The sequence below is a fragment of the Dipodomys spectabilis genome, unplaced genomic scaffold, assembly GCF_019054845.1.
Source record: "Dipodomys spectabilis isolate Male_0828 unplaced genomic scaffold, ASM1905484v1 ptg000102l, whole genome shotgun sequence".
Lineage (NCBI taxonomy): Eukaryota > Metazoa > Chordata > Mammalia > Rodentia > Heteromyidae > Dipodomys > Dipodomys spectabilis.
The window spans coordinates 2,812,482-2,836,722 of NW_024870779.1; the positions used below are offsets into that span (position 1 = coordinate 2,812,482).

The 24,241-nt window shown below is 39.2% G+C and overlaps 1 protein-coding gene across 7 annotated transcripts in view; it reads right to left on the reverse strand.

Moving 5' to 3' along the window:
* Positions 1-24,241, reverse strand: part of Myo6 (myosin VI) — a 135,376-nt gene that overhangs the window by 50,004 nt on the left and 61,131 nt on the right. For all 7 annotated transcript variants that reach the window (XM_042687091.1, XM_042687095.1, XM_042687094.1 and 4 more), the window contains 8 exons: positions 22,953-23,058; positions 21,103-21,158; positions 18,116-18,213; positions 16,556-16,720; positions 12,365-12,445; positions 9,429-9,609; positions 5,364-5,508; positions 3,657-3,814 (listed from right to left, as the gene is read on the reverse strand). In XM_042687091.1, coding sequence (XP_042543025.1) covers positions 3,657-3,814; positions 5,364-5,508; positions 9,429-9,609; positions 12,365-12,445; positions 16,556-16,720; positions 18,116-18,213; positions 21,103-21,158; positions 22,953-23,058 — 990 coding nt within the window. The remainder of the gene's footprint in view (positions 1-3,656; positions 3,815-5,363; positions 5,509-9,428; positions 9,610-12,364; positions 12,446-16,555; positions 16,721-18,115; positions 18,214-21,102; positions 21,159-22,952; positions 23,059-24,241) is intronic.

Consider the following 24,241-nt stretch of genomic DNA (forward strand, 5'->3'; position numbering starts at 1 on the left):
TCCCAAGGTACAAAAGTGTGTGTGCCTGTCTCCATCGAGAGCAGCAAGTACACACAGAATAATCATAGTCTAGGTATGAGAACACAAAGGAGAAAGAACCTTTCTCAAAACTTATGGAGCACACTGCCAGATACTGGTAGCTCACGTCTAGCTGCTCAAGAGGTTGAGACTGAGGATTGAGGCTTGAAGCCAGCCCAGGCAGGAAAGTCTATGAGACTCTTATCTCCAATTAATCACCAGAAAACCAGAAGTGGTGCTATGGCTCAAAGTGATGGATTGCTAGCCTTGAGCAAGAAAAATCAGGTACAGTATGTAGGCCCTGAGTTCAAGCCCCACAACTGACAAAAAAAAAAAAAAAACCAGCACATTGGCTGTGCGCTGACTTACACACCTTCAATTCTATGCAGCTAAAATGGGCTGGACACATGGCTCAAGGGGAAAATACATGCTTAATAAGCAGGAAACCCTAAATGTTCTATGGTAAAAATTATTAATAAACTATTCATAATTCAATGAATATTTACAATTCATTGATAAAATATCAACTATTTGTAACTTTTTATGGTACTGGAGTGTGAACTCAAAACCTTATACCTGCTGGATGGGTGTTCTACCACTTGAGCCATGTCTCCCTCTTGTGCTTTATTCTTCATGTAGGCTCTTACATTCAAGCTGAGGCGACCCTGCTATTTATACTTCCTGTGTAGCTGGGATGAGAGCCCTGCAGAGTCCTACACCTGGCTCCTTTTTTCCTTTCGGCAGTACTGGGGATTGAACTCCAGGCCTCGCTCTTGGATCCAGGCCCCAGTTCTTTGTGCTTTCGTTTGCTTTCTCTAACAGGATCTCACCTTTCGCTCCAGCTGGCCTCACACATGTTCTTCTCACCTCTACTTCCCAAGAAACTGGGACATGAACCACCACACCTGGCTTGTTTATAAGATGGGATCTCACTAACTTTTTACCATGACTATCCTCAAACTGTAATCCTCAAACTGTCTCTGCCTCCTGAGTAGCTGAAATTACCTTCTATTTGTAATGTATTTTTTGAAAGCACGAGTATTAAAACAATCTAAATCATAATAATGATTCAAAATGCAAGTGTACTTGTTCACTTGTAAATTTAAGGGCTGTATTACATAATGACCAAGAGCCATAAGCTCTAAAATTTTATGACTGCAGGTGTGGGTACCAATCTAAAACTCATGTAGACAAGGAAACAAATGTCCCAACAATGAAATCTTGTCAGTCAGTGAGGGAGATTTACCTGACTTTTTTTTTTTTGGGGGGGGGGGGGGGAAGGGTCCAGACATGGGGCCTGAACTCTGGGCCTGGGCACTGTCCCTCAGCTCTTCAGCTCAAGACTAGCACTCTACCACTTGAGCCACAGCACCACTTCCAGCTTTTTTCTTTTTTCTTATGTGGTGCTGAGGAATAGAACCCAGGGCCTCATACATGCAAGGCAAGCACTCTACCACTGAGCCACCTTCCCAGCCCTACCTGCCTTTTTTAAAATATATATTTTATTGTAAAGATACTGTACAGAGGGGTTACAGATAAATGAGTAAGGTAATTAGTACATTTCCTATCGAGCGTTGTTACCCCTCCTTTGTTTTTCCCCTACTATCCCTTCTGTCCCCACCTCCACAACTCCTTCCTCCCCCCCCTCAAGTTTTAAAGTTCATTTTCAACACAGTGTCTTGTACATCTCATTGTTACAATGGGTCAACTTGTATCCTTGTTTCAGCATTTTGTTATTTTCCTTCTCCCCAAATCAGAAAGATGTATATACAAGATTCAGAGGACCAAAATCAAATACAGTGAAAACAGGTTATACCATGGGGAAAGAATATACAAAAGAAACAAAAAAAGCACATATTACATTACAAAACAACAGCAACAAAGACAAAAACTCTTGTGTCCCTATCTTGGAATTCATTTCACTTAGCACCATCTTATATGGTCATATGTGTATAGCTTTTGACCTTTCCTGCTTGTCTGGTAAGATTATCCTAGACGTAAACTAGTTATTGCAAATAAGAGAAACCATGGTACCTATTTTTCTTTGGGTCTGGCTTACTTCACTTAATATAATTTTTTTTCCAAGTCTTTCCATTTCCTAACAAATGGGGCGGTATCACTCTTTATGATGGAGGCAAAGAGTTCCAGTGTGTGTGTGTGTGTGTGTGTGTGTGTGTGTGTGTGTGTGTGTGTGTGTGTGTGTGTGTGTGTGTGTGTGTGTGTGTGTGTGTGTGTGTGTGTGTGTGTGTGTGTGTGTGTGTGTGTGTGTGTGTGTGTGTGTGTGTGTGTGTGTGTGTGTGTGTGTGTTACATTTTCTTGATCCATTCATCAACTGAGGGGCATCTGAGTTGGTTCCATATCTTGGCTATGGTAAGTAATGCTGCAAGAAACATAGTTGTGCCAATAGCTTTAGTATGGCCTTGCTTGTGATCATTTGGGTAAATGCCCAAAAGTGGGATTACTGGGTCATAGGGGAGCTCTATGTGGGATATTTTGAGGAACCTCTATATTGCTTTCCAAAGTGATTGAACAAGTTTAGACTCCCATCAACAATGTAGTAGGGTTCCCTTTTGGCCACATCCCCTTTAACAACAGGTTTTTTTACCTGCCTGTGAACTGAAGATAGAGATTTATCGTAAATGTTAAAAACACTAATCACATCAAAAGCCAAGCCTTCTTCTCAAAATGTAAAAGCTCTAATCTTCACTTGACAGAAACCAACCAACCACAAAGGAGAAACAACTTTACATGCCCATTATAAAACCATCAGATTCATGTCAAGGTTTTACGGACTAGTCATTCAGAACCCAGTGTTCCAGTACTAATGGTCCGTTCCATTTCTGGCTGGGCAGCTCCAAACTTGCCCAACAATGACATACCTTCACTTGAGTGATGGCAAAGAAATTGGAAAGAGCTACTAATAGCCAATGCTTGCAGTAATTTTTACACATAATAATAAACTAGGATTGTATGTCAACTATTCACGGCTCTACATGTTCACTAGTGGCTTTCATAGCTTTGTTAAATATTTGTGTTTTATATGTGTGTGTGTGTGTATGCACACACACATTTGTTTTATATATATACATATATATAAATATATATATATATCTTATTCTCTTTATTAGTAGCCTTAAAAGTTTACTTTTATTTCAGTTTTTTCATTTAAGAGCATGCAGACATCTTCGCTATAGAAGTGTAGATCAGTGTGTATTAATTTTAGCCTTACTGGGATCAAAACTACTCCTGGAGTTTTTCAAGCATCATGACAAACACACAGTTATTAACATATATACATCAAGAGAATAGCAGTACAAGGAGAAAAAAGGCTTTTTAAAAACATTTTTGATATGTACAAAAGTATTTCAAATATTGTCAGATGCTGGTGGCGATAGCTAGCTACTCTGGAAGCTGAGATCTGAGGATCGTGATTCAAAACTAGACCAGGCAGAAAAGTCCATGAGACTGTTACCTCAACCAACCAGTAAAAAGCTAGAAGAGAAAGTGTGGCACAAATGGTAAAGCAACAGACCTAAGCAAAAAAAGCTAAGCAAAAACACAAGGCTCTGAGTTCAAGCTCTAGTATAACACCAAAAAAAAAGATCTCAAATATAACTTACAAAAGATACTAAACTTACCAAATCCAGCAATATCTAAGACTCCAATGAAATAGGATGATGTTTCAAAAGGAAAACACTGGTTTACTCTGTTGACCACGTGGTCAAAAAGATGGCTATACACTGTCTTTGCCAGGGCATCACGGGCATTATTTGCTTGCTCCACTTTCAAGGGAACCCTGTTAGAGAAAAAGACCACATCAATTAAAAACTCCTTAAAACAACACATATGCAAATAATACAAATTTGCATATACATACAAATTGACAGATGCCTGAAGTCACAGTGGGCCTGAGTGTGTCCCTACGAAGGACTGGTTCTCACCAATGGTGAGAGATGAGGAGGAAGTTGAAGTAGAGCCAAGAAGAAAAGTCCAAGAGAGAAACTAAAGGAATTACCTAGAATCCAGTCATCTAGAATCCAGTCAAATCTGTTATTGGGCAAAAGAATCTTAGGCTTGAAAATGTTGTTGTTTTTAATTATTCTGGGGCTTAACGTCAGGGCCTAGGTGTTGTCCCTTAGCTTCTTTGTTCAAGGATGGCGCTCTACCACTTGAGCCATGCCTCCACTTCTGAAAAATCATTTTAACCTTAATTTATATTTCACTCGACATGATAAATTCTTAAGAATTAAGAAGTAATTAAGAATCAGGGTTATTCAGAGGAATAACCATCCTTTTGATTTTTTTTATAAATGTGAAATGAACTGGATTTATTCAAGATAACTTGCAACTCTGGTGATTTATTTTACCTTATTTAGGACTGTCCAACTTGCCCAGAAAGTAGCTGCTCAGCACAACATTATTAGAAGGGGCAGACACAGACACAGCTGTTGTCCCTCAAGAAAATCAGTGCATGATGAAAGGAGATTGTAATAAAGCAGCTTTTCCACACACCGTGCTGAATCCTAGCATAATTATGACCACAGAGCAGGGGGCAAGCTCCAAGACCACAGGCAGGCTTGGAAGTCATTCATGTCAGTCTGATACTCAAACTCAAAATAGTCCTTTTTCAAGAATACACTCACTACCAAGCTATGAAACTGTAACCCTCTGTATATCACCTTTAAAATAACAAATAAAATAAAATTTAAATTTTTTTAAATAGTCCTTTTTCTACTTTCATGTTCTGTAATCGTTCCTGAAATGTGTGGACATACCACAGAGAAAACATTTGAGTTGAAAGTATATGCACATGTAGGTACAATTCTAGTTCTTAATTGTTTATTTTTTAAATCTTAGTGAGATACTTATGATCATTTGTAATTTCTTCTAACATGAAGAATCTCAGGGTAAGGAGAAGCTCCTTTGGCTGAATATTTTACTCAAGTAAGTTCGACTTGGTAGAAGTTTTAGCACACGCCATTTGCATAGAAAATTACTTTTAAGGTAAATTGATATGTTGCCTGAAACAGTCAGAAAGTTATTTACATAATCAACTCATATTTCCACAGTCGTACAAAAGTAAACCTTTCTCTTCCCTTATAAATTCTGTTGCTGTCACATGTCTGTAGGGAATGGCTCTAAGCTATGCAAATCCTCATTAACATATGCACTGGCTTACTGCAGCCAGACTCCCAGAATTTTGATCTAGCCAGCAGAGCTTTCTGAATACTAAAATGAGAAGGCAGAAGCATGAGGATCCACCACCTTATAAACCTCAGTGTTCCCATTTCTCTCTCCCTGACAAACTGCAAGCTTGACTGCTTCAGGGCGGTTGGGAGACTTACTTTATAACTGTTCCTTTGGTGCCCCCTGCCGTTGTGAGCATGACTCTGGTGGTTAAACTCACTCGGAGATCGTCCTGATCCAAACCCAGCAACTCCGCACAGTACTCCAGGGATGGCGCAGATTTATTCTTCAGATTACAGCCACCTAATCAAATCAATTTTAACTCCAAGTTAAAAAGCATTCTATAAGGCAGTCTCAAAACCTATTTCTTCGAATTATACGTCACTTACGTAAACCTGTGGAATAAAGTTCACTTGTAATTCCTGAATCCACTTGACTTTTTTCCCATCCTTGATGGGGACCACCCTCACCCCCATCCCTGGCAATCAAAATCAACAAGACGCAGTGGCTCAGGACAAGTCCAGAGTGGCAGAGCACCTGTAATGACAGTTTCTGTCATTGTGTTGTGTTGTTGTTTTGTATTAGTACTGGGCATTATCCCTTAGCTATTTCTTTCAAGCTGGTGCCCTACCGTTTGGCAGAGCTCTACTCCTGCCTTTTTGATGGTTAATTAGAGACAAGAGTCTCAGGACTTTCCTGCCCAGGCTGGCCTGGAACTGTGATCCTCAGATCTCAGCCTCCTGAGTGGCTAGGATTACAGGCATGAGCCACCAACTCCCAGCTCCTTAACCATGGTTTAACTGCTGACAACCACAGTCTAAAAGTATTGGGTAGAAAATTCCAGAAGCAGGGGCTGGGAAGGTGGCTCAGTGGTAGAGCACTTGCCTTGCATGCATGAGGCCCTGGGTTCGATTCCTCAACACCACATAAGGAAAAAAAAAAAAAGCTGGAAGTGGCGCTGTGGCTCAAGTGGTAGCGTGCTAGCCTTGAGCTGAAGAGCTGAGGGACAGCGCCCAGGCCCAGAGTTCAGGCCCCATGACCGGACCCCCCCCCCAAAAAAAAAGAAAGAAAGAAAATTCCAGAAGCCAGCAGTCCATCACTGTGCTCTATGTGAAGGGCTTGCCATTCTGCAAAGGGTGTGAATCACCCCCCTTCTGAAGCCCACACGCAGAGCCACACGACTGCCCAGCCCTGGCACTGACAAACCTCGAATTCATCTATATGTTTCCTCTTCCTTACAAAATGTCCTAGAAAAAAATTAATTTTTTTATCTTAAATAGGCATAAGGTAGAAATGGAGCTATTTCAGGCAGTAGAGCACCAGCCTTGAGCAAAAAGAAGCTCATGGATAGCACCCAAGCCCTGAGTTCGAGCACCAGGACCAACACAAAAAAAAAAAAAAAGAAAAGAAAAGGAAATAAAAGGGCTAAAAGCTATATAAAATAATTCTGGTTTCATGCAAAAACATTCCTCATTTTCTTAAATCTGTTACTTAATAACATACATTTTTGCTAAATGGAATCTAACATAGGCAGTTCTAAGAGGTGCTTTCTACAGTTTAACTGTGCAAAAATAAAAAATAAATTCTGACAGTCAAATTATTTATTGGGAATAAACTTTTCAATAAAATAATTGCAGTGGTTTTCTTTTTCCCCCAAATTGCCATGAAATGCCAAATTAAATTCACTAATACAAGTGATCCTCACTTAGGTCTAAGGTAAGAGTCACAGAAGAGACAAAGACTAATAGAAAAAAATCTTAGCTACAAATATTAAAATAATCTAAGAGTTGAGGGTGTAGCTCAAGTGGTAGAGTTTGCTTAGCAAGTACAGGCCTTCAATTCAAATCCCAATATAGCCCAAAAAAAGTCAATAAACTAAAAGATAACAGGTTCACTATCTTAATTAATTCACTGCCTCACTCCAATGTAATCCACATTCTTCTCATTTTCCCTACAATCAAAAGAACTTTGAGAATAAAAACGAGGAAAAGATGTGAACATGCACTATTTTCCTTTTGAATATATAGTTCTCTCCAGCTATCGAGATAATAACTTATGATATCGTAAATACTATGCCAGTTGACATCTGCATGCTCCCTCACAGGACCAAAGATACCACACAGGAAAAAGCCACGGATCACCTCTCACATTCGCCAAGGTGTGGCTGATTATTCCGTGTGGTACTTCAACCCTCCCTCCTGTTCCCTTTGCATAACAAAGCTGCAGAGCAATATGCAAATTTTCAAAATTATTTTTCCAATTCCTCTAAAAAATACTCATGCAACATTTTAATGCACATTAAAAAATATTTAAGTTTGCTTGAATCATTTGCATTTTAAATAGAAATTGTATATTTTATTTTGTATTTATTCACTTACATTTATCATGATTACAATTGTGTTCGAGTATTCAAAACATGTAATTATTCAGCTCATCCATTCAATCCCTTTGCAACATTAAGGTAGAGCTATACTCTCAACCCTTTACAGAGGGAAAATTGAGATACAGGATGCATAAGTTCTTTCCCAAGGTCACATCCTCAAGGTCACACATGCCCATAGCACTGTGGGGGAGGAGGGGGTCAAAGAACATGCGCATGGGCACAATGCTCTGTTCTCACTGTATTGACTGCAAACAGCCCAGGACATTAAATCTGAAAGTCATTAGAGACTGTCTACTTTAGTCTGCTCATTCATAGATCACAAGGCTTGGTGGCCTGGGGGAAACAAGGGACAATTAACACAAGCTGCTGAGTTCATCGGACATGGATAGACCCAGCCTCTCACATCTAATAACCTCATTAGAATTATGTTCATTACATTAAATAATGATCACAGTCATTACTTCTGCATAGGTTCCACTGCAAAACAGACATAAAATCTCCTACCTCAATATTGTTACAAGGTTTCAATCAGGATAAGGATGTTCATGATAGAACGCACAATATGATACATCATACACATAGCTCATTTTTTTCCTTTTTCAAGGCAGAGAGCAGTGCTAGGTATGAAACATGCTTAAGGAAACACTTCTACTCAGGTACAACTCTTATCACTGACTTTTTTTTTTTTTTTTTTGGTACCAGTACTAAGACTTGAACTCGAGGCCTGGGTGCTGCCTCTTAAGCTCTTTTTCTCAATAATGGTGCTCTATCACTTGTGCCACAGCCCCAATTCCAGCATTTTGGTGGTTAATTCAACGTAAGAGTCTCAAGGGTTTTCCTGCATGATCTGGCTCTAAACCACGAGCCTCAGATCGCAGCCTCCCAAGTAACAAGGCTTACAGGCATGAACTACTGGCACCCAGCTTATCCAACTACTTTACTCCTGATTCTACCAGCTTGGAAATGGCTAGCTAGGATCTGGAGTAGCTAGGATCACAGTGTAAGCCTCTGGACTGACATATATACTGAAATAGCTCTTCCCTTCCTCTGTGCCCCTTTCCTCGCGCATATTGTTGAAGGTACTATACTCCCAAAGCACTTCTTATGGATGATTTCCTCTTGCAAATGAAGAAACCAAGGTTCAGAGAGCTCAGGGATCTGATGCAAAGGCTTATGTTGCTAACCACGAAGTCAGGTGGTCCTTCACACTGTTCTCAACTCAGCCTTGGTGTAAGATTCTAACAGAGTGCATCAATGCAGGAAAGGGATAATCGCTGACTTTATAGAGGCAAATAGTAAATACTGTCATCATTACAGGACCTGTAATCTCTGCCCCAACACCCTTCTGCCACATGGAAACTGGCATAGATAATATTTCATTCACAAAAACAGACAGTGGGCCGGATCGGGCCCATGGGCCCCAGTGTGCCAAGCCAGAACTGTGCCAAAGCTTTAATGCATATACAGGCTGAAAGACTATAGGTGAACAGTTACTGGCACTGGGCATTTAAAGGCTGTTCAGTTTCTCTAAGACTGAATGTTTTCATTGCTCACTGGTAAAGTCTGTAGGTTTTTATGTATCAGCTTTCCTTAATGGAACTGACCCAGGTTTAGATCTATGGAACATGAACCAGGAAAGGTTCAAGTTCTCTATTAATGGCTATTTTTTTAAAAAGTAAAGTGTTAGTTGGAAATTTTAACTAAATATAAACATAGGAGCAGTCAGTGAGTAATCTGCTCGAAATTTTAATGAATATGCACATCACAGACTGGATTTTCATCCAAGAAATTAGAAAATTCCACCTGATACTATTCTTCTCTTTAAACACAAAGAAACCACCTGAAGTGCTGCCGGCTTCCTCAAAGTCAATGTTCCCAAGGTGCAGCACGCCAGCCACCACTCGGAACAGATCGAGCTTTTCTTCATCACCCAAACCAATTTTCTTCATGGCTGTGCACATGCGGATAAAATCTCCGTGGTCATCTAGGAGAGGGTCCTTCAGGGAACCAGCCTTCACATACTAGAAAACAAGAGGAGAGCCATCAATGGACTGTCACATCTTTTGCGGAAACCCAAACCTCTACACCAGTCTATTAATGTCATACATAACATGCAAAAGTAAAATCCGTCCAAAGAGAAGCTGGAGTGTTCTAACACATCCTAAAACTGAGTGGCTGGGGGAAGGGGACACAGGATCTGGCCCTGCAATTTCTTACAACTACATGTGAATCTACAATCATTTCAATGGAAAGAATGGAGGCGTTTTGCCATTCAAAGATGTTTTTAACTGTAAAGTCTTATGATTCCAGGATCTTAAAGATACAAATTGAATTTTGAAAATGGTCATAGTTGCAATGAATCTATTACTCAGACCAAAAAGAACTAAGGGAGTAACAGATTTATTAACCTGATTTAATTATCCCACAACTGAGGAACCAACAGATTTAGCCATCTGATTTAATTATCCCACCACATGTATGATACCAAATGTTTTTTAAATGCATGCAATTTTTTTCAGCTAAAAATAGGCAAACAAAAATCAGGTAAAAATCATGATGAAGTTTTCATTCTGACAATTAGCAGGGCATTATTTTAGGTTAGCCGCTTTCAACTGCCCCATTGTTAAGCAGAAGTCAATGATGGATGGGGTGGCACAATTTTCAGGACCTGAAAGGTTATTTTCACTTTTCTGTGTATGTATGTATGAAGTAAAGTACACTAACAAGCACTGGTAGACTTACTCTAGCAATTTATGCACTGACTCAAAACATGAGGAAAGGGGAGAAGAGAAAATTTGCATCTGAAGCACTCATTTGTTAGGACCTATAACAAACTCAGAAAAGGGAAAGAAGAAAGTTAGGGCTTCGGTAGCTAGTAGAGAAGCATAAAAGTTCCTGAACACAAAAGCTGGTCTAGGAAATTTTCCAGAACTTGAGAATAAAGAAGGAAAGCCCAAATAATGAAACAACATCCTGAGGGCTAACAGGCATAAGTGTCACCTCTAGGAAATATTTTGTTCCCAGCTGAAGTCAGAACTCAATTCACAAAGTTCTTTAAAATGTTCAAATAAAATACAAAGTTTCTGGAAAATGTCTAGAAAATGAAATTCCATTTTATTCTTTAAAAAGCAGTAAAGGAAACAATCACATGCAGCCCAAGTTCCCAGGAAATATGTATCATGCAGAATTTTTAGTCTCACAATTAAAGCCTGCTTCACTTAGAAATTAGTTTTAATCAAATGCTAGTGAATGCACTTGCTTTATGGCAGACTGAAAATACTGCATTCTCAAAAAAAATCACACAGAGTTGAAGGACAGTCGGTGAAATTAAGCAAAGGATTTAATCATCAAAATGATCACCTCATCTTCCTGATGAAGACATAAAAAAGTAATTTAAACACATTAATTCATTGTTCACCTGTAGACATGATACATGCACACATTCTGTCTCTTTTAATGTGAGTAAGGTTGTTGACACTAGTGAAAGGCATCCATGCTACCCTCTGGAGAGTAATCACCAGCTTTCTTTCCTTTCTATTCAGTTTTTTCTATGGCAAAACACGTGTGTGTGTGTGTGTGTGTGTGTGTGTGTGTGTGTGTGTGTGTGTGTGTGTGTGTGTGTGTGTGTGTGTGTGTGTGTGTGTGTGTGTGTGTGTGTGTGTGTGTGTGTGTGTGTGTGTGTGTGTGTGTGTGTGTGTGTGTGTGTTGGCTTTTTTGCTCGAGGCTAGTGATCTACCACTTGAGCCACAGCTCCACTTCCAGCTTTTTGCTGGCTAATTCAAAGTAAGTGTCTTGTGGGTCTAGCTGGCTAGCTTCAAACTACAGTCCTCAGATCTCAGCTTTCTGAGTAGCTAGGATTACAGGTGGGAGCCACCAGTGCCAAGTCTAGGAAACAGTCTTAGCAAAGTACATAAATACTAATGTTCCTTTGCAAAGATTTGATTATGGCTGTAACATGAAACTTATGACTTAAAATTCAGGCATCTATGCTTAAAAGGATATAAAATATCAAGTAAAGCAAGAATTAGCTGTGGGCTCATCTGCTTAGAATTTGACATAATTAGAATTTTGTTTGCTTTTTGTTTCTTTGATATGAATATATTTAATATATAACCCATTTCACGCTAATCTAAAAAGAGTCAAAATACCTGGTTTACATAAGTAGAATTAAAAACTATGACAAAAACTTGTTCAATTAAATATTTAATTTATCTTGCCACTGAATGCTTGGTTTTCATAAAATCAATAGAGACTAGATTAATTATAATAATCTTGACTTAGTTTTCATAATGTAAGCCTTTATATAGACACAATACCACTTGCTACTGAAACACTATACACTAAAATTTACAAAGTTGGAGATCTTTAAAGAGTGAATGACTTTTAAAAAATAATAATGCTATGATTACATCTAAATAATCCTAGACATACTATAACAACTTATCAAGAACAATATGAAACAATATTTTACACTATATTACAGAAATATTGTGTTTTAAAAAAGCAATACTCTAATGTACAAGCATCCTTACATACAAATGCTTAATGAAACCTATTGTCTACTTCAAACCCTACTGCAGTCTTGAAGTGCCTAATAATCTAAGAAACTCTGCTGTGCAGACACCAGCAGAGGTGTATCAGTGGGAAGGAGACTTGCACAACTATTTAGGGTCTTAAAACATCAGCTTATGAGTAAGAAATCCTACTGGGACTCCAAAATAAAGCATAATTTTTAAATTTACATTAAACATTTGAAGTGAAAACAGTCTACTATACCTCAGGACTTTTGCGATTCTGCAAAATCTGTTTGTCAGTTTCTTTGTTAGCAAAGTATCTGGTACAGCCACGGTTTAAGTACTGTGACAAAGAAATTTAAATTATAATTAGCATATGTGATTCACAGGGAAGTAGCACAGCAAAAAAAAAAAAAAAAAAAAAACTCAGCTTGCCAAATAGTAGCAACCTTAAAGAATTTCTAAATATAATATCAGCATTAGTTAATCTCTCAGTTAAAATCAGGACTATTATTTTAAAAACATTGTGTTCCTCCTGATCAAACCAGAGATATTAAAGTTCTAATACCTGAATGTAGTTTAATAAAATGATTAAGATTAAAAAAATTGACACCATAATTTCCTACTTTAAAGGTCAATATTATTACATCGTTGTAGTATCAAACATCTTTTTAAAGATATAGCCCATTAAAGGGGGTGGAGTTAGAAGGGATGGGAGAATGATGAAAGGGGTGACACTGATCAAGACACATCGAATTCATAAGCTGCTTTGCTGGAGGGCAACTCGTTTATACAACCACTTAAAGATAATTTAAAAAAAAAAAACAGAAAAAAAACTAATGAAAGTAAAAAGGATCTATAGCCCATGGACATTAATCAAGATGCATTGCAATCATAAATTGATATGTTGAATTGAAACCCTTTTGTACAATTAAAGATAATAAAAAATAAGTTAATAAAAATAAGATAAAAATCAAAAATGATTCCAAACTAAAGTATTAGAAACAATCATGGAAATCACCTTTCTACTGAATCTGTGGAATCACTGTGGCTAAATATTTTGAGTAATATTTTGAATTCTGAACAATTACGAAATAATATCCTGGGGCTGGGAATGTGACTTAGTGGTAGAGTGCTTGCCTAGCATGCATGAAACCCTGGGTTCAATTCCTCAATACTACATAAACAGAAAAGGCCGGAAGTGGAGCTGTGGCTCAAGTGGTAGAGTGCTAGCCGTGAGCAAAAGAAGCTCAGGGACAGTGCCCAGGCCCTGAGTTCAAGCCCCAGGACTAGCCAAAAAAAAAAAAAAAGTAAGTAAGAAATATACTTCCAGAAAATGGAAAATGGAAACATGGGGGGGTTTTGTTGCTATTATTGGTGGTGGGGTGGTATTTGTTTTTGCTTTTTATCCCCCTCTTAGGGGGAGGGAGGGGGAGGGATGAACAAATGCAATTGTGCTATTCAGTATATATTATATGAAAAATGACCTATGTAACTTGTGGGCAGGGAAAGGAGGAAGAAACTATGGAAAAGCAAAGGAACGGGTGACATTGTCCAAAAACAGACATGTACTCATCACCTGACTTACAAAATGATAACCTCTCTGTAGAACACCTTAATAATAACAATAAAATTATTTTTTTAAAAGAAGTTTGCTTTTCCTAAGCTCTAATTTTTTTTTCCAGGGCTGAGGACCGAACCCAGGGCCTTGAGCGTGCCGGGCAGGCGCCCTTCTGCTGGGCTAAACCCCCAGCCCCCCAATATCTAATTTTTAAACTTAGTTCCTCAATATAATGACTTCTACCTGTTCATGGGCAGCAGTGTTACCACTGTAAATTATACATAGTACAATACTTGTTCTACGCAATGAATCATTTCAGCATTCCTGTCTCCAAATTTAATGCTGTTTCCCAGAAGCATCATAAAACCTCAGTGCACAGGCCAGGGAGACAGCGGAGCAGAGGGCACTCACTTAGCTGTGCACAGATTAAAAACAACAAAGAAAACAGCGACATGCACATCCTTTCTCTCCACGATGCCTTCTTCTAAACAGCCTCAGCTACTCACTCTCATGGTGTAACCATCGCCAGAGTACCGAAGCCTCCCAAACCTCCTCCTCCAGCATGGTGCTGATCTGGAGAGAGTGGTCCCCACTGTCTTCTAGTTGTCTGCCCTGAAGTGATCCGCAAGCTCAAACTAGCCATTGTCCATGCTACAACCATATGCCTGGCTCCCACAACAATATCCACCGAGTGACCACAGTCACATCTTTGAACATCACCGTAGACTTTCTTTCTGCTATAGTCAGTCTAATTCCACCTTCTAATGCTTTGTATTAATTTCTAATTTTTCCCCTCCTCTGATAACTATGTCATCCATGAGCCAAATCAGGCACTTTAGTAACTCTTCTACCACCGCTATAGGCTTCTAAGCAATCTGCCTATGTTTTTCAATGTCTACCCATCCTCCTACACATACCTTAAAGCCAACCTCCAAATAAAGCCAGAAAAGCATGATTCTGAGACTTAACTTTCTACCTAAAGCCTTCTAATAGCTCTCTAGTCTCCACCTTGCCACTTCCTGTTATATCCTTTGAGATGCTTCTTTCCTCTCTTTGTTCATCCTTTCCATCTACCATGGGAAAAAATACATCTTTCTTCAGCTAGCCAACTAACACTTGACATACTTCAGGATTCTTACCAAGTTACTCAAGTCTTCCTTCAGCCAAACCTTTCAAACTCCCTAAGTGCCACAGGATCTGAGGCGTGTCTGCTCCAGGCAGATCTAGTCTAGGTATATCTCTCCTTATTATTCAACCTGTCAAACTGTGCAATTCCTGTCACCTTCTAAGATGCTCAGGAACAGATCTTGTGTCTTATTTATTTTTTTTAACCCTAGCACAATGTCCAGGAAGTAAGCAATAACTATTTGTTGTTTAATTGAAGAATATAATCATGTGGCCTTTATGAATATTAATCTGTTGAGCAAACTTTCTTATAGGTAAATCAAGAGGTAAGCTTAAAGCTAATATTATAGAACTATTATAAATTTCTGAGTTTAAATTAATTTGGCTTTTAACTTAGTGAATTACATGCCCTCTCCTATAAGCTATACAGGTAAAGTATCACATATCTGAGTTCTTGAAACCAAATGGTCTGGATTTTAGCGTTTTAAAAAACCTTAGAGTAGCCAGGCACCTCTGCCTGTAATCCCTGCTATCCAGGGGGCTAAGATCAGAGGATTGTAATCCAAAGCCAGTCTACACAAGAAAGCCTCAAGAGACCCTTACCTCCAGTTAGCCACCAAAAATCCAGGGCTGTGGCTCAAGTGGTAGAACACCAGCCTTGAAAGTAAAAGCTCAGGGTGGGAAGGTGGCTCAGTGGTAGAGTGCTTGCCTTCAATTCCTCAGCACCACATAAGCAGAAAAAGCCAGAAGTGGCGCTGTGGCTCAAGTGGTAGAGTGCTAGCCTTGAGCTGAAGAGCTGAGGGGAAGCACCCAGGCCCAGAGTTCAGGCTCCACGACTGAGAAAAAGGAAGGAAGGAAAGAAGAAAGGAAGGGAGGGAGGGAGGGAGGGAGGGAGGGAGGGAGGGAGGGAGAGAGAGAGAGAGAGAGAAAGGAAGGAAGGAAGGAAGGAAGGAAGGAAGGAAGGAAGGAAGGAAGGATGGATGGAAAGAAAGAAGGAAAGAAGGGAGGGAGAGAGAGAGAGAGAAAGGAAGGAAGGAAGGAAGAAGGAAGGAAGGAAGGATGGATGGAAAGAAGGAAAGAAGGGAGGGAGACAGAAAGAAAGAAAGAGAGAGAGAAAGAAATAGAGAGAAAGAAAGAAAGAAAGAGCGAGCGAGCGAGTGAGCTCAGCGACAGTACCCAAGCCCTGAGTTCAAGCCCCAGAACTAGCACAAAAATACGTAAACAGATAAATATTTAAACAAATTTGAGTATTTGCATAAACTTCCCAATTGAGCATCCCGAGTTGAAAACAATCACAAAAACACATACACACACACACATACACACCACACCTTCAATTTTATAATGCTTAGCATCTGGGAGATTTGAAGTAAGATACTCAACCAGCATTTACAAACTCAACAATTTGCCTCAACAGAGGCATCTGCATATCAGTATTGTGATCATTCTGACACCTATGTGGCCATCCTCAGTGTCTCTAGGGAGCTGGCTCCTTGACCTCCTAGGGATACCGGACATCAAAACCTGCAGATGCTCCTGCCACAAAACAGCATGGCACTTGACATACCTCATTGGTGTCCTGTCTTATGCACCAAATCCCCTCTCAATTGCTTGCAATTAACACAGTGTTAATGCTATGTAGAGCACTGCTAACATCTACTGTTTGGGGAAGTCACCCTCAGTAAACATACATAATTTTTTCATCATTTAGGACTGAAGGCAATTCCATTTTCAAGCTTAAATGAAATTTCTTTTCTTCCAACCTACCCGGAAATTATCTGGAGAGCTCAAATGAAGTTTTTCCCTAATATCTTCAGAAGCACCAGCGCATAACCTGTAAAAGATATGGTAATTCCTTTCTTCTTTGCCTTGAACGCAGATCCTAGATTTCTCCAGAAGATAATGTGAAACAAATCCTCCAACAACTGAACTCTAAAAAACAAAATTAAGAGAAAATATATTTTTGCATTTAAAGGTGAAGTATAAGGTAATTATGCTAAATGTTCCTAACAAATGTGTTTACCAAAGAAGTCATAATATTCATCAAATACAGGAGCAAAAAACAATCAGCCAGACACCTGTGGTTCCTGCCTGTAATCCTAGCTACTAGGGAGGCTGGAAGCTGAGGATGGATATTCAAAGCCAGCTCAGACAAGAAAGTTCATGAGACTCTAGTCTCCAATTAACCATCAAAAAGCCAGAAGTGGTGCTGTGGTTCAAGTGGTAGAGTGCTAGCCTACAGTAAAACAAAAAACTAAAGGGACAGCACCCAGGACCTGAGTTTAAGTCTCAGTACTGGAAAAAAAAAGACAACTGACTAACTTTGAGTCTCATAGATGTCATCTTTCATTTTAGATATCTTTAATAACCTGGGCATTGGTGGCTCACGTTTATAATCCTAGCAACTCAGGAGGTTGACATCTGAGGATCGGAGGTCAAAGGAAGCCCAGGCAGAAAAGTCCACAAGAATCTTACCTCCAATAAACTACCAGAAAACTGGAAGTGGAGCTATGGCTCAAAATGGTAGAGTTAGGCTAGTCTTTAGCAGAAAAGTTCAGGGATAGTACCCAGGCCCTGAGTTCAAGCCCCATGATCGACCCCCCCCCCCCCAAAATCTTTATAAGTCTCTACCTAGATCTAAGTTTTGAGCCTCAGTGGATCAGAACTGACTATGCTTCAGTGATGGTATCTACAATAATCTATTATACAGTCTGTAAAGACAGGAGCTCAAAGGCTCCAAATGTAAACATATATAGAAGATGAAAATATCAATTTCACTGACTTGGTCAGTGTATACTCTATCTACGTATGTGTGTGTATATATACTTGTATATATGCTAAAATAGCATACTATATAGACCATGATTATGGACAACTGATGCATGGTAATCAAGACAAAGAATAAATTATATAGTTATAATAAATTATAAAGTTTCAGCTCCAGTAAATACAGTATTCGATAGGCTATAAATTGTGAAAAGTGCTTTTGGTCAGTATATACATATGTATATATGTGTGTGTGTATATATATATATATATATATATATATATATATATATATTCTCCTATATAAAATAACAAAGAAGCTAGGTGTGTAGTATATGTAGTAAACATAGCGCTCAAAAGACTGAGGCAGGAGGATCACAAGCTCAAGGCCAGCCTGGGATACAGGACAAACACACACACACACACACACACACACACACACACACACACACACACACACACACAGCTATTTACCATAAGTCCAAATACAGCATCAATTTTACTAAAACCCTGTGTTTTTACACACTCCCCAAGCATATCCCAAAAGTCACTTGCACTCACCTTTTCATTGAAATGAATTTCTACAAATTTTCCAAATCGACTGCTATTATTGTTGCGAACGGTCTTTGCATTTCCAAAGGCTTCTAAGAGTGGATTAGCTAATAAGAAAGGAAAATATCTCATGAAGAAAATGAGTGTGGGAAAAGGATAAAAAACAGCATGGAGAGTATGTCTCCACAGGGGGAAAAATGTTAGAAAAAGTGCTATAATAAATGGCCACAAAAATATTAACATAACCTATCAAATGATGTCAAATAAATATTTAATAGTTACTCACTGTGTTCAAGTACTACTCAAGTGATATAAAAAGGAAATATAAATGTTACAGGAAAAAACTTCAAAAAGTCACTGGATTACAAAGTTTAAATACAGTGTTAAAAAGTTACTCCTACAATGCTAATTAAAAATTAACTTTTGCACTGGGAATGTGACTTAGTGGTGGAGTGCTTGCCTAGCCTGCACGAAGCCCTTTCAATTCCTCAGTACTACATACACAGAAAAGGCCGGAAGTAGCGCTGTGGCTCAAGTGGTAGAGTGCTAGCCTCGAGCAAAAGAAGCTCAGGGACAGTGTCTAGGACTTGAGTTCAAGCCCCAGGACCAGCAATAAGTAAATAAATCCCCCTTAATGACTGCGCAAGTTAAGGATATCAGCAAATTGATGAGCTTCTAAAATTAAAAACTAATAAATCACTCTTAGGATGATCAATGTTTTAACAAGTACACCATCTCTCTGAGAATAATGAATATAATAGATAAAACAACAAAGTTCTTAGACAAAATGCAGGTAAGAAAGTTACTGTTTGACTTACTTTTCTAAAATATGCTGTATTTTAATTTAACCTCCAGATTAAACACGTCATAGGGGCATCTGATGGGGGTTAGCAAAGTAAGAGTTTATGCAACTACATGATAAAAGCATTCAGAATAATAGTTTTCAGGACTGGGGTGCAACTCAAGTGACAGATTGCCTAGCACACTTGAGACTCTGAGTTTAAACCTCAATACTGACTGGCCCCTAAAAGCAACTATTTTTTAAATCCCTTTGATGAAATATAACATTTTAATTACTACTGTATCATCATATACATACACACTTCATGACTGGATATTAGATTCTATTCTTGGGATTGGTAGAGCACTAAACCAATGAGTGAAAGTATCAGGTACTGAGTTTAAGTCTTGAACACCCCCCCAAAAAAAAAACTGAATCAAATCTATTCTTGTACTCACCGAAGTCTCAGTTATAAACACACCAGCTTAATGATAATCTTAAAGATTCTTCGGCCATAAACATAAAAAAAAGCTTCATCATATTTATAGTCAGAATGTTTCATGTAAAAAAATCCACAGTAGAAAGTCAAACTAGCCTTAAAATCCTCTTAAAGATAAATCTCCATTTATTTCACTTGCTAAAAGAAATAAATGATTAAAACTAAAGAGTATCGTATGTTCTTTGCTTTTCAGATGACAAAAAAACTGAGGCAAACAAGCTGAACGGACTCCTAGAAGCCCAGATGACCAGCCACTGACCAAAGGGGGCTCCATTACAACTCTCTTACTAGTAATTTACTGAATAATTTTTTTAAAAAGTTAATAGAAATAAAATAATAGGATAATGACCTCTGAACCACACAGTCATATTTGTGCTTTTAGTAATATAGTCATTTTTGAACCGACAACCACCTTTCCATAGAGTACCAGTGCTCCCCTAGCTCTCCAGTTACAGGGGCTGGGAGCACTTGGAATGATTGCTCCTGGAATGATTGCTTCCCTCAACTGGAGCTCACTGTACCCACCAGGCTCACTGCCATGGAAGAAACTGGGCGGGGCTCCAATTCCCCAGGGAGTCTGCAGCCCAAGTAAATAAGCCAGAATACTAATTAGTATTTTTTTAATTAACCCATGGTTTATCTTTTCTATTAATTACTTATTCTGTTTTTAAAAGTGACAACACTGGAAGGCAAAGCGAAGAAGGAGAGAGCGTAGACCTCAAAGACGTGCAGGAAAACCAACAGGGCTAAGGCATAGGAGCGAGAGAAAACAGGGGCAAGGTTAAACCGGAAGAAGTGGGAGCCAAGCCTCACAGAGCAGCCTGGCTGGCCTCATGGCCTTGGAGCACTATCAGGAGGGCGATACAGAACAGATTTAAACCAACAATGACAGCCCTACTTCCCTGCAGGAGGAGAGCATCTGTGAGGAAGGACACCAGAGAGGGCCCATAGCACCCAGGAGGTGCAGATTCAACAAGGTGTCAGCACAGAGCAGCAGCTCCAGACAGGTACAAGCACTTTCACAGGGGTGAGACAGCGACAGAGCATCGGGAGTCAACTCGCACTCCTGCCTTCTGAGATGGTATTTTGTTACAATACGTCATCTCCCAGAAAAAGCACTTTAATATAAAATAACTCTTCTTTCCTTCTCTACAGAACACACAGTTAAGAAAATAAACAGGAAGATAGTTTCCTATACTTTTTCTTTCAGTCTTTACACTTTATTCAAGGCCTTAATTATAGGGGTTTGGATATGAAATCGAAATCCTTAACCCCTTCCTTCTTAGTGCCTACATGGTGCAGGGTGGCAGGAGAGATAATGTGTGTTGAGTAAGCAAAAAAATATATCTAGCCAGGTGCTGGTGGCTCAAACGTGTAAGCCCAGTGACTGAGAGAAGGCTGAGATCTGAGGATAGCGGTTCAAAGCTAGCCATAGCAGGCAAATCTGAGAGATTCTTAACAATTTACCAGCAAAAAAACTAGAAATGCAAGTGTGGTCCAAGTGGTAGAATGCCAGCCTTGAGTCAAAAAAGCTAAGCAAGGACAGGAATCCTTAAAATCAATCCCAGTGACAGCATGTGCACACACACTACACAAACACACAACCATGTGTGCGCATGCACCTAGGCACACAAACATGTAGACACACACACTACAGATACTTCTAAGTTAATTTTATTATGCTCCTAACAATAAAAAATTAAAAACTGGCAATACCTTCAACAATTCTATCATCAATATCTTGACCTGTTCCGTATGATTCTGTCAGGTATCTATTTAAAATACAAGATTAAAAAATATTAAATCATGAAAATATTGCATATAGTATATTCCAATTTTAATATCATTTAATACATGGAAAGTGGAAAACAAAACCATCATTATAGCTTTAAAAATTACAAATTTATGTTCCAATGTAATTATCCTGTTACAGGTTTGAAATTATTCTTAAAAGTTTCAAACTCAGGAGCTGGGAAGGTGGCTCAGTGGTAGAGCGCTTGCCTTGCATGCCTGAGGCCCTGGGTTCGATTCCCCAGCACCACATAAGTAAAAAGAAAAAAAGCCAGAAGTGGCGCTGTGGCTCAAGTGGTAGAGCGTTAGCCTTGAGCTGAAGAGCTGGGGGACAGCGCCCAGGTCCAGAGTTCAGGCCCCACGACCAGACCAAAAAAAAAAAAAAATTGTTTTTTAAATTAAAAAAAGGTTTCAAACTCAGAAACCCTGAGACCAGAATGTCCACTGGGCCTCTGGAGTTTGAAGGAACATTTCCTGTTGGCCTAGCCAGCATAAGCCTCTGCTAGGGTCTTCATGGAAATAACATGTCAGAGCTGGCATTCAACAACCTACAGATTTGCTTCCTAAAAATGGTAGAATGTAGCCACACACAGGTGGCTCACGCCTGTAATCCTAGTTACTCAGAAGGCTGAGATCTGAGCATCACAGTTTGAAGCCAGCCCAGCCAGGAAAGTCCATGAGATTCTTATCTCCAATCAACCACCAAAAAGTCAGATGTAAAGCTGTGGGTCAAATGGTAGACCATTAGCTTTGAGCAAAAAATATAAAAATAAAAAAGCTCAGGAACAGCACCACGAGTTCAAGTCCCAGGACTGACACACACAAAAAAATCGTTCTAAAGTATGCTGTGCTGGCACCAGTGGTTCATGCCTATAATCCTAGCTACTCTGGAGGCTGAAATCTGAGGACTGCAGTTTGAAGCCAGCCCAGGTAGAAAAGTCTCAGTGAGGCTCTTATCTCCAATAAACCACTCAAAAACCAGAAGTGGTGCTGTGACTCAAGTGGTAGATCACTAGCCTTGAGTACAAAGAGGCTCAGGGACAGCACCCAGGCCCTGAGTTCAAGCCCCACAACCACAAAAAAAAAAAAAAGTGCTGTAAATTATGCAAAGGTATTAAAAAATCAATCTGTTCAAATTTTCAGAGTTATTTGTGCTTCCATAACTGTAGTATTCACAGTAGCCAAGATATAGAAATAATATAAGTAATTGCTAACAAATCCATGGATAAATAAAATGTAGTCTATAAATATAAGGGAGTGTTCCTCAACCTTCAGAATGTAGGGAGGAAATTAGCATATGTAGTACAACACAGGAGAATCTTTTTTTTTTTTCCTTAACTGCACAGCTCAAGCAGTCCACCTACTGCATCATCCCAAGTAGCTGGGACTGTAGGTATATGCCACTTTAGTCAGCTCAAACACAAGTGAACTGTATTTGGAGTCACATAAAATAATAATATTAAAACATAAGTACTCTATGATTCTACTTACAGGAGACAATGGGAGTAATTAAACTGATAGAAACTGAAAAACAAGAGCCTGGAGCAAGTGGATAAAGGGAGAAAACTGTTAAACGGGAACATAGGATCTGTTTACAGGAGGAAAATCCACGTGCAATCTGTCAGCACGGCAATGGGTATCTGCTTAATATTACTAAACTGTGTACCAGAAAAGACCTAATGGGGAAAATTTTGTGTTATGCAATTTTTTTTTTTTTTTTACCACTGAAACAATGTCAGCCTGTTTGAATTATGTCAGGTTAGCCAGTAACTCACCTAAGAACAAATTTTGTGTTTTCTGTTTTGCCAGCTCCGGATTCTCCAGACACAATGATGGACTGGCTCATCTTGAGCACCTTCATGTCTCGGAAGGCCTTGTCAGCTGCAGGGAAACACACACTGTGAGGGAAGCATAGCTGTGAAGGGAAGGAAGTTCACTTCCGGAGCCCTGGTTTCTAATGAAATCATAAATGCATGCTAATGGTTAGTGCAAACTCAACAGAAAGTCGCACAGTGTGTTCACAATGTTTCTGAAGGTATTTACTTTCAATGTTCTGCTTTCCTAACAGCTAGCTAATATGAAATCCAGATAAGCAACTCCTGACTTAGTGCCAGAATATCTCCATATTTAGGAGCTGTGGCTCAACTCTCCCTAATACCAGAGCAGATCAGCAGAGGGATTAAAAAAAATGCTCTCAATGCATAGCTAATGAGGTCCCCAGTGAAAAATAAATAATGAGCTTCCAATTAAGAAATCTGGCAACCAAAAATTCTGCTGGAGGAAACAAACAACACATGATGACAAAATTCTCTGGGTGTTTTCCTTGTAAAACTATTAAATTTAAATATCTTGTAGAATATATCAGCATTTCAAAGGTAGGAAAAATTGATTCCTTTAAATTTTCTTGATTTGTAATTTGTGTAATTTTTTTTCAGTCATAGGGCTTGACTCGGGCTTGAACCCTGTCCCTGAGTTCTTTCATTAAAGGCTAGTGCTCTATCACTTTGAGCCACAGTGCCACTTCTGGTTTTCTGGTGGGTCACTGAAGGTAAGAGTCTCTTGGACTTTCCTACCTGGGCTAGCTTCAAACCACAATCCTTCTATCTCAGCCTCCTGAGCAGCTGGGATTACAGGCATGAGCCACCAGCAGCCAGCCGGGATCAGAATTCTGGCTTTGTATACAATTTTAAATTATCTCCCTTACGCTCCAACAATTTAAGCTATAAACTTTTAAGACAACAACAAAGAAGCAGAGTTTAAATCTGTCTAAGTGATTTAAAATTTTAGATACTTCTACATCAAAGTTAGTTCCTAACCTATACAGCTTAATTAGACAACTATTTCTCCTCTCAAGCGTGTGCTACCCATGAATTAATACCAATGAATAGCAATATGCCACACCCTTGGTTATTGCTAAGGCCAGAATTTGAGCCAAATGCCATGGTTTGGACATAGACCCCAGGGGTATGACAGAAGCCTCTGTCTGCAGAGTGGAACTGTCTGGAGAGGGCGAAGCCTTGCAAGGTGACAGAAGGAGAGGCCGCTGGGTCAGCACATGTCCTGG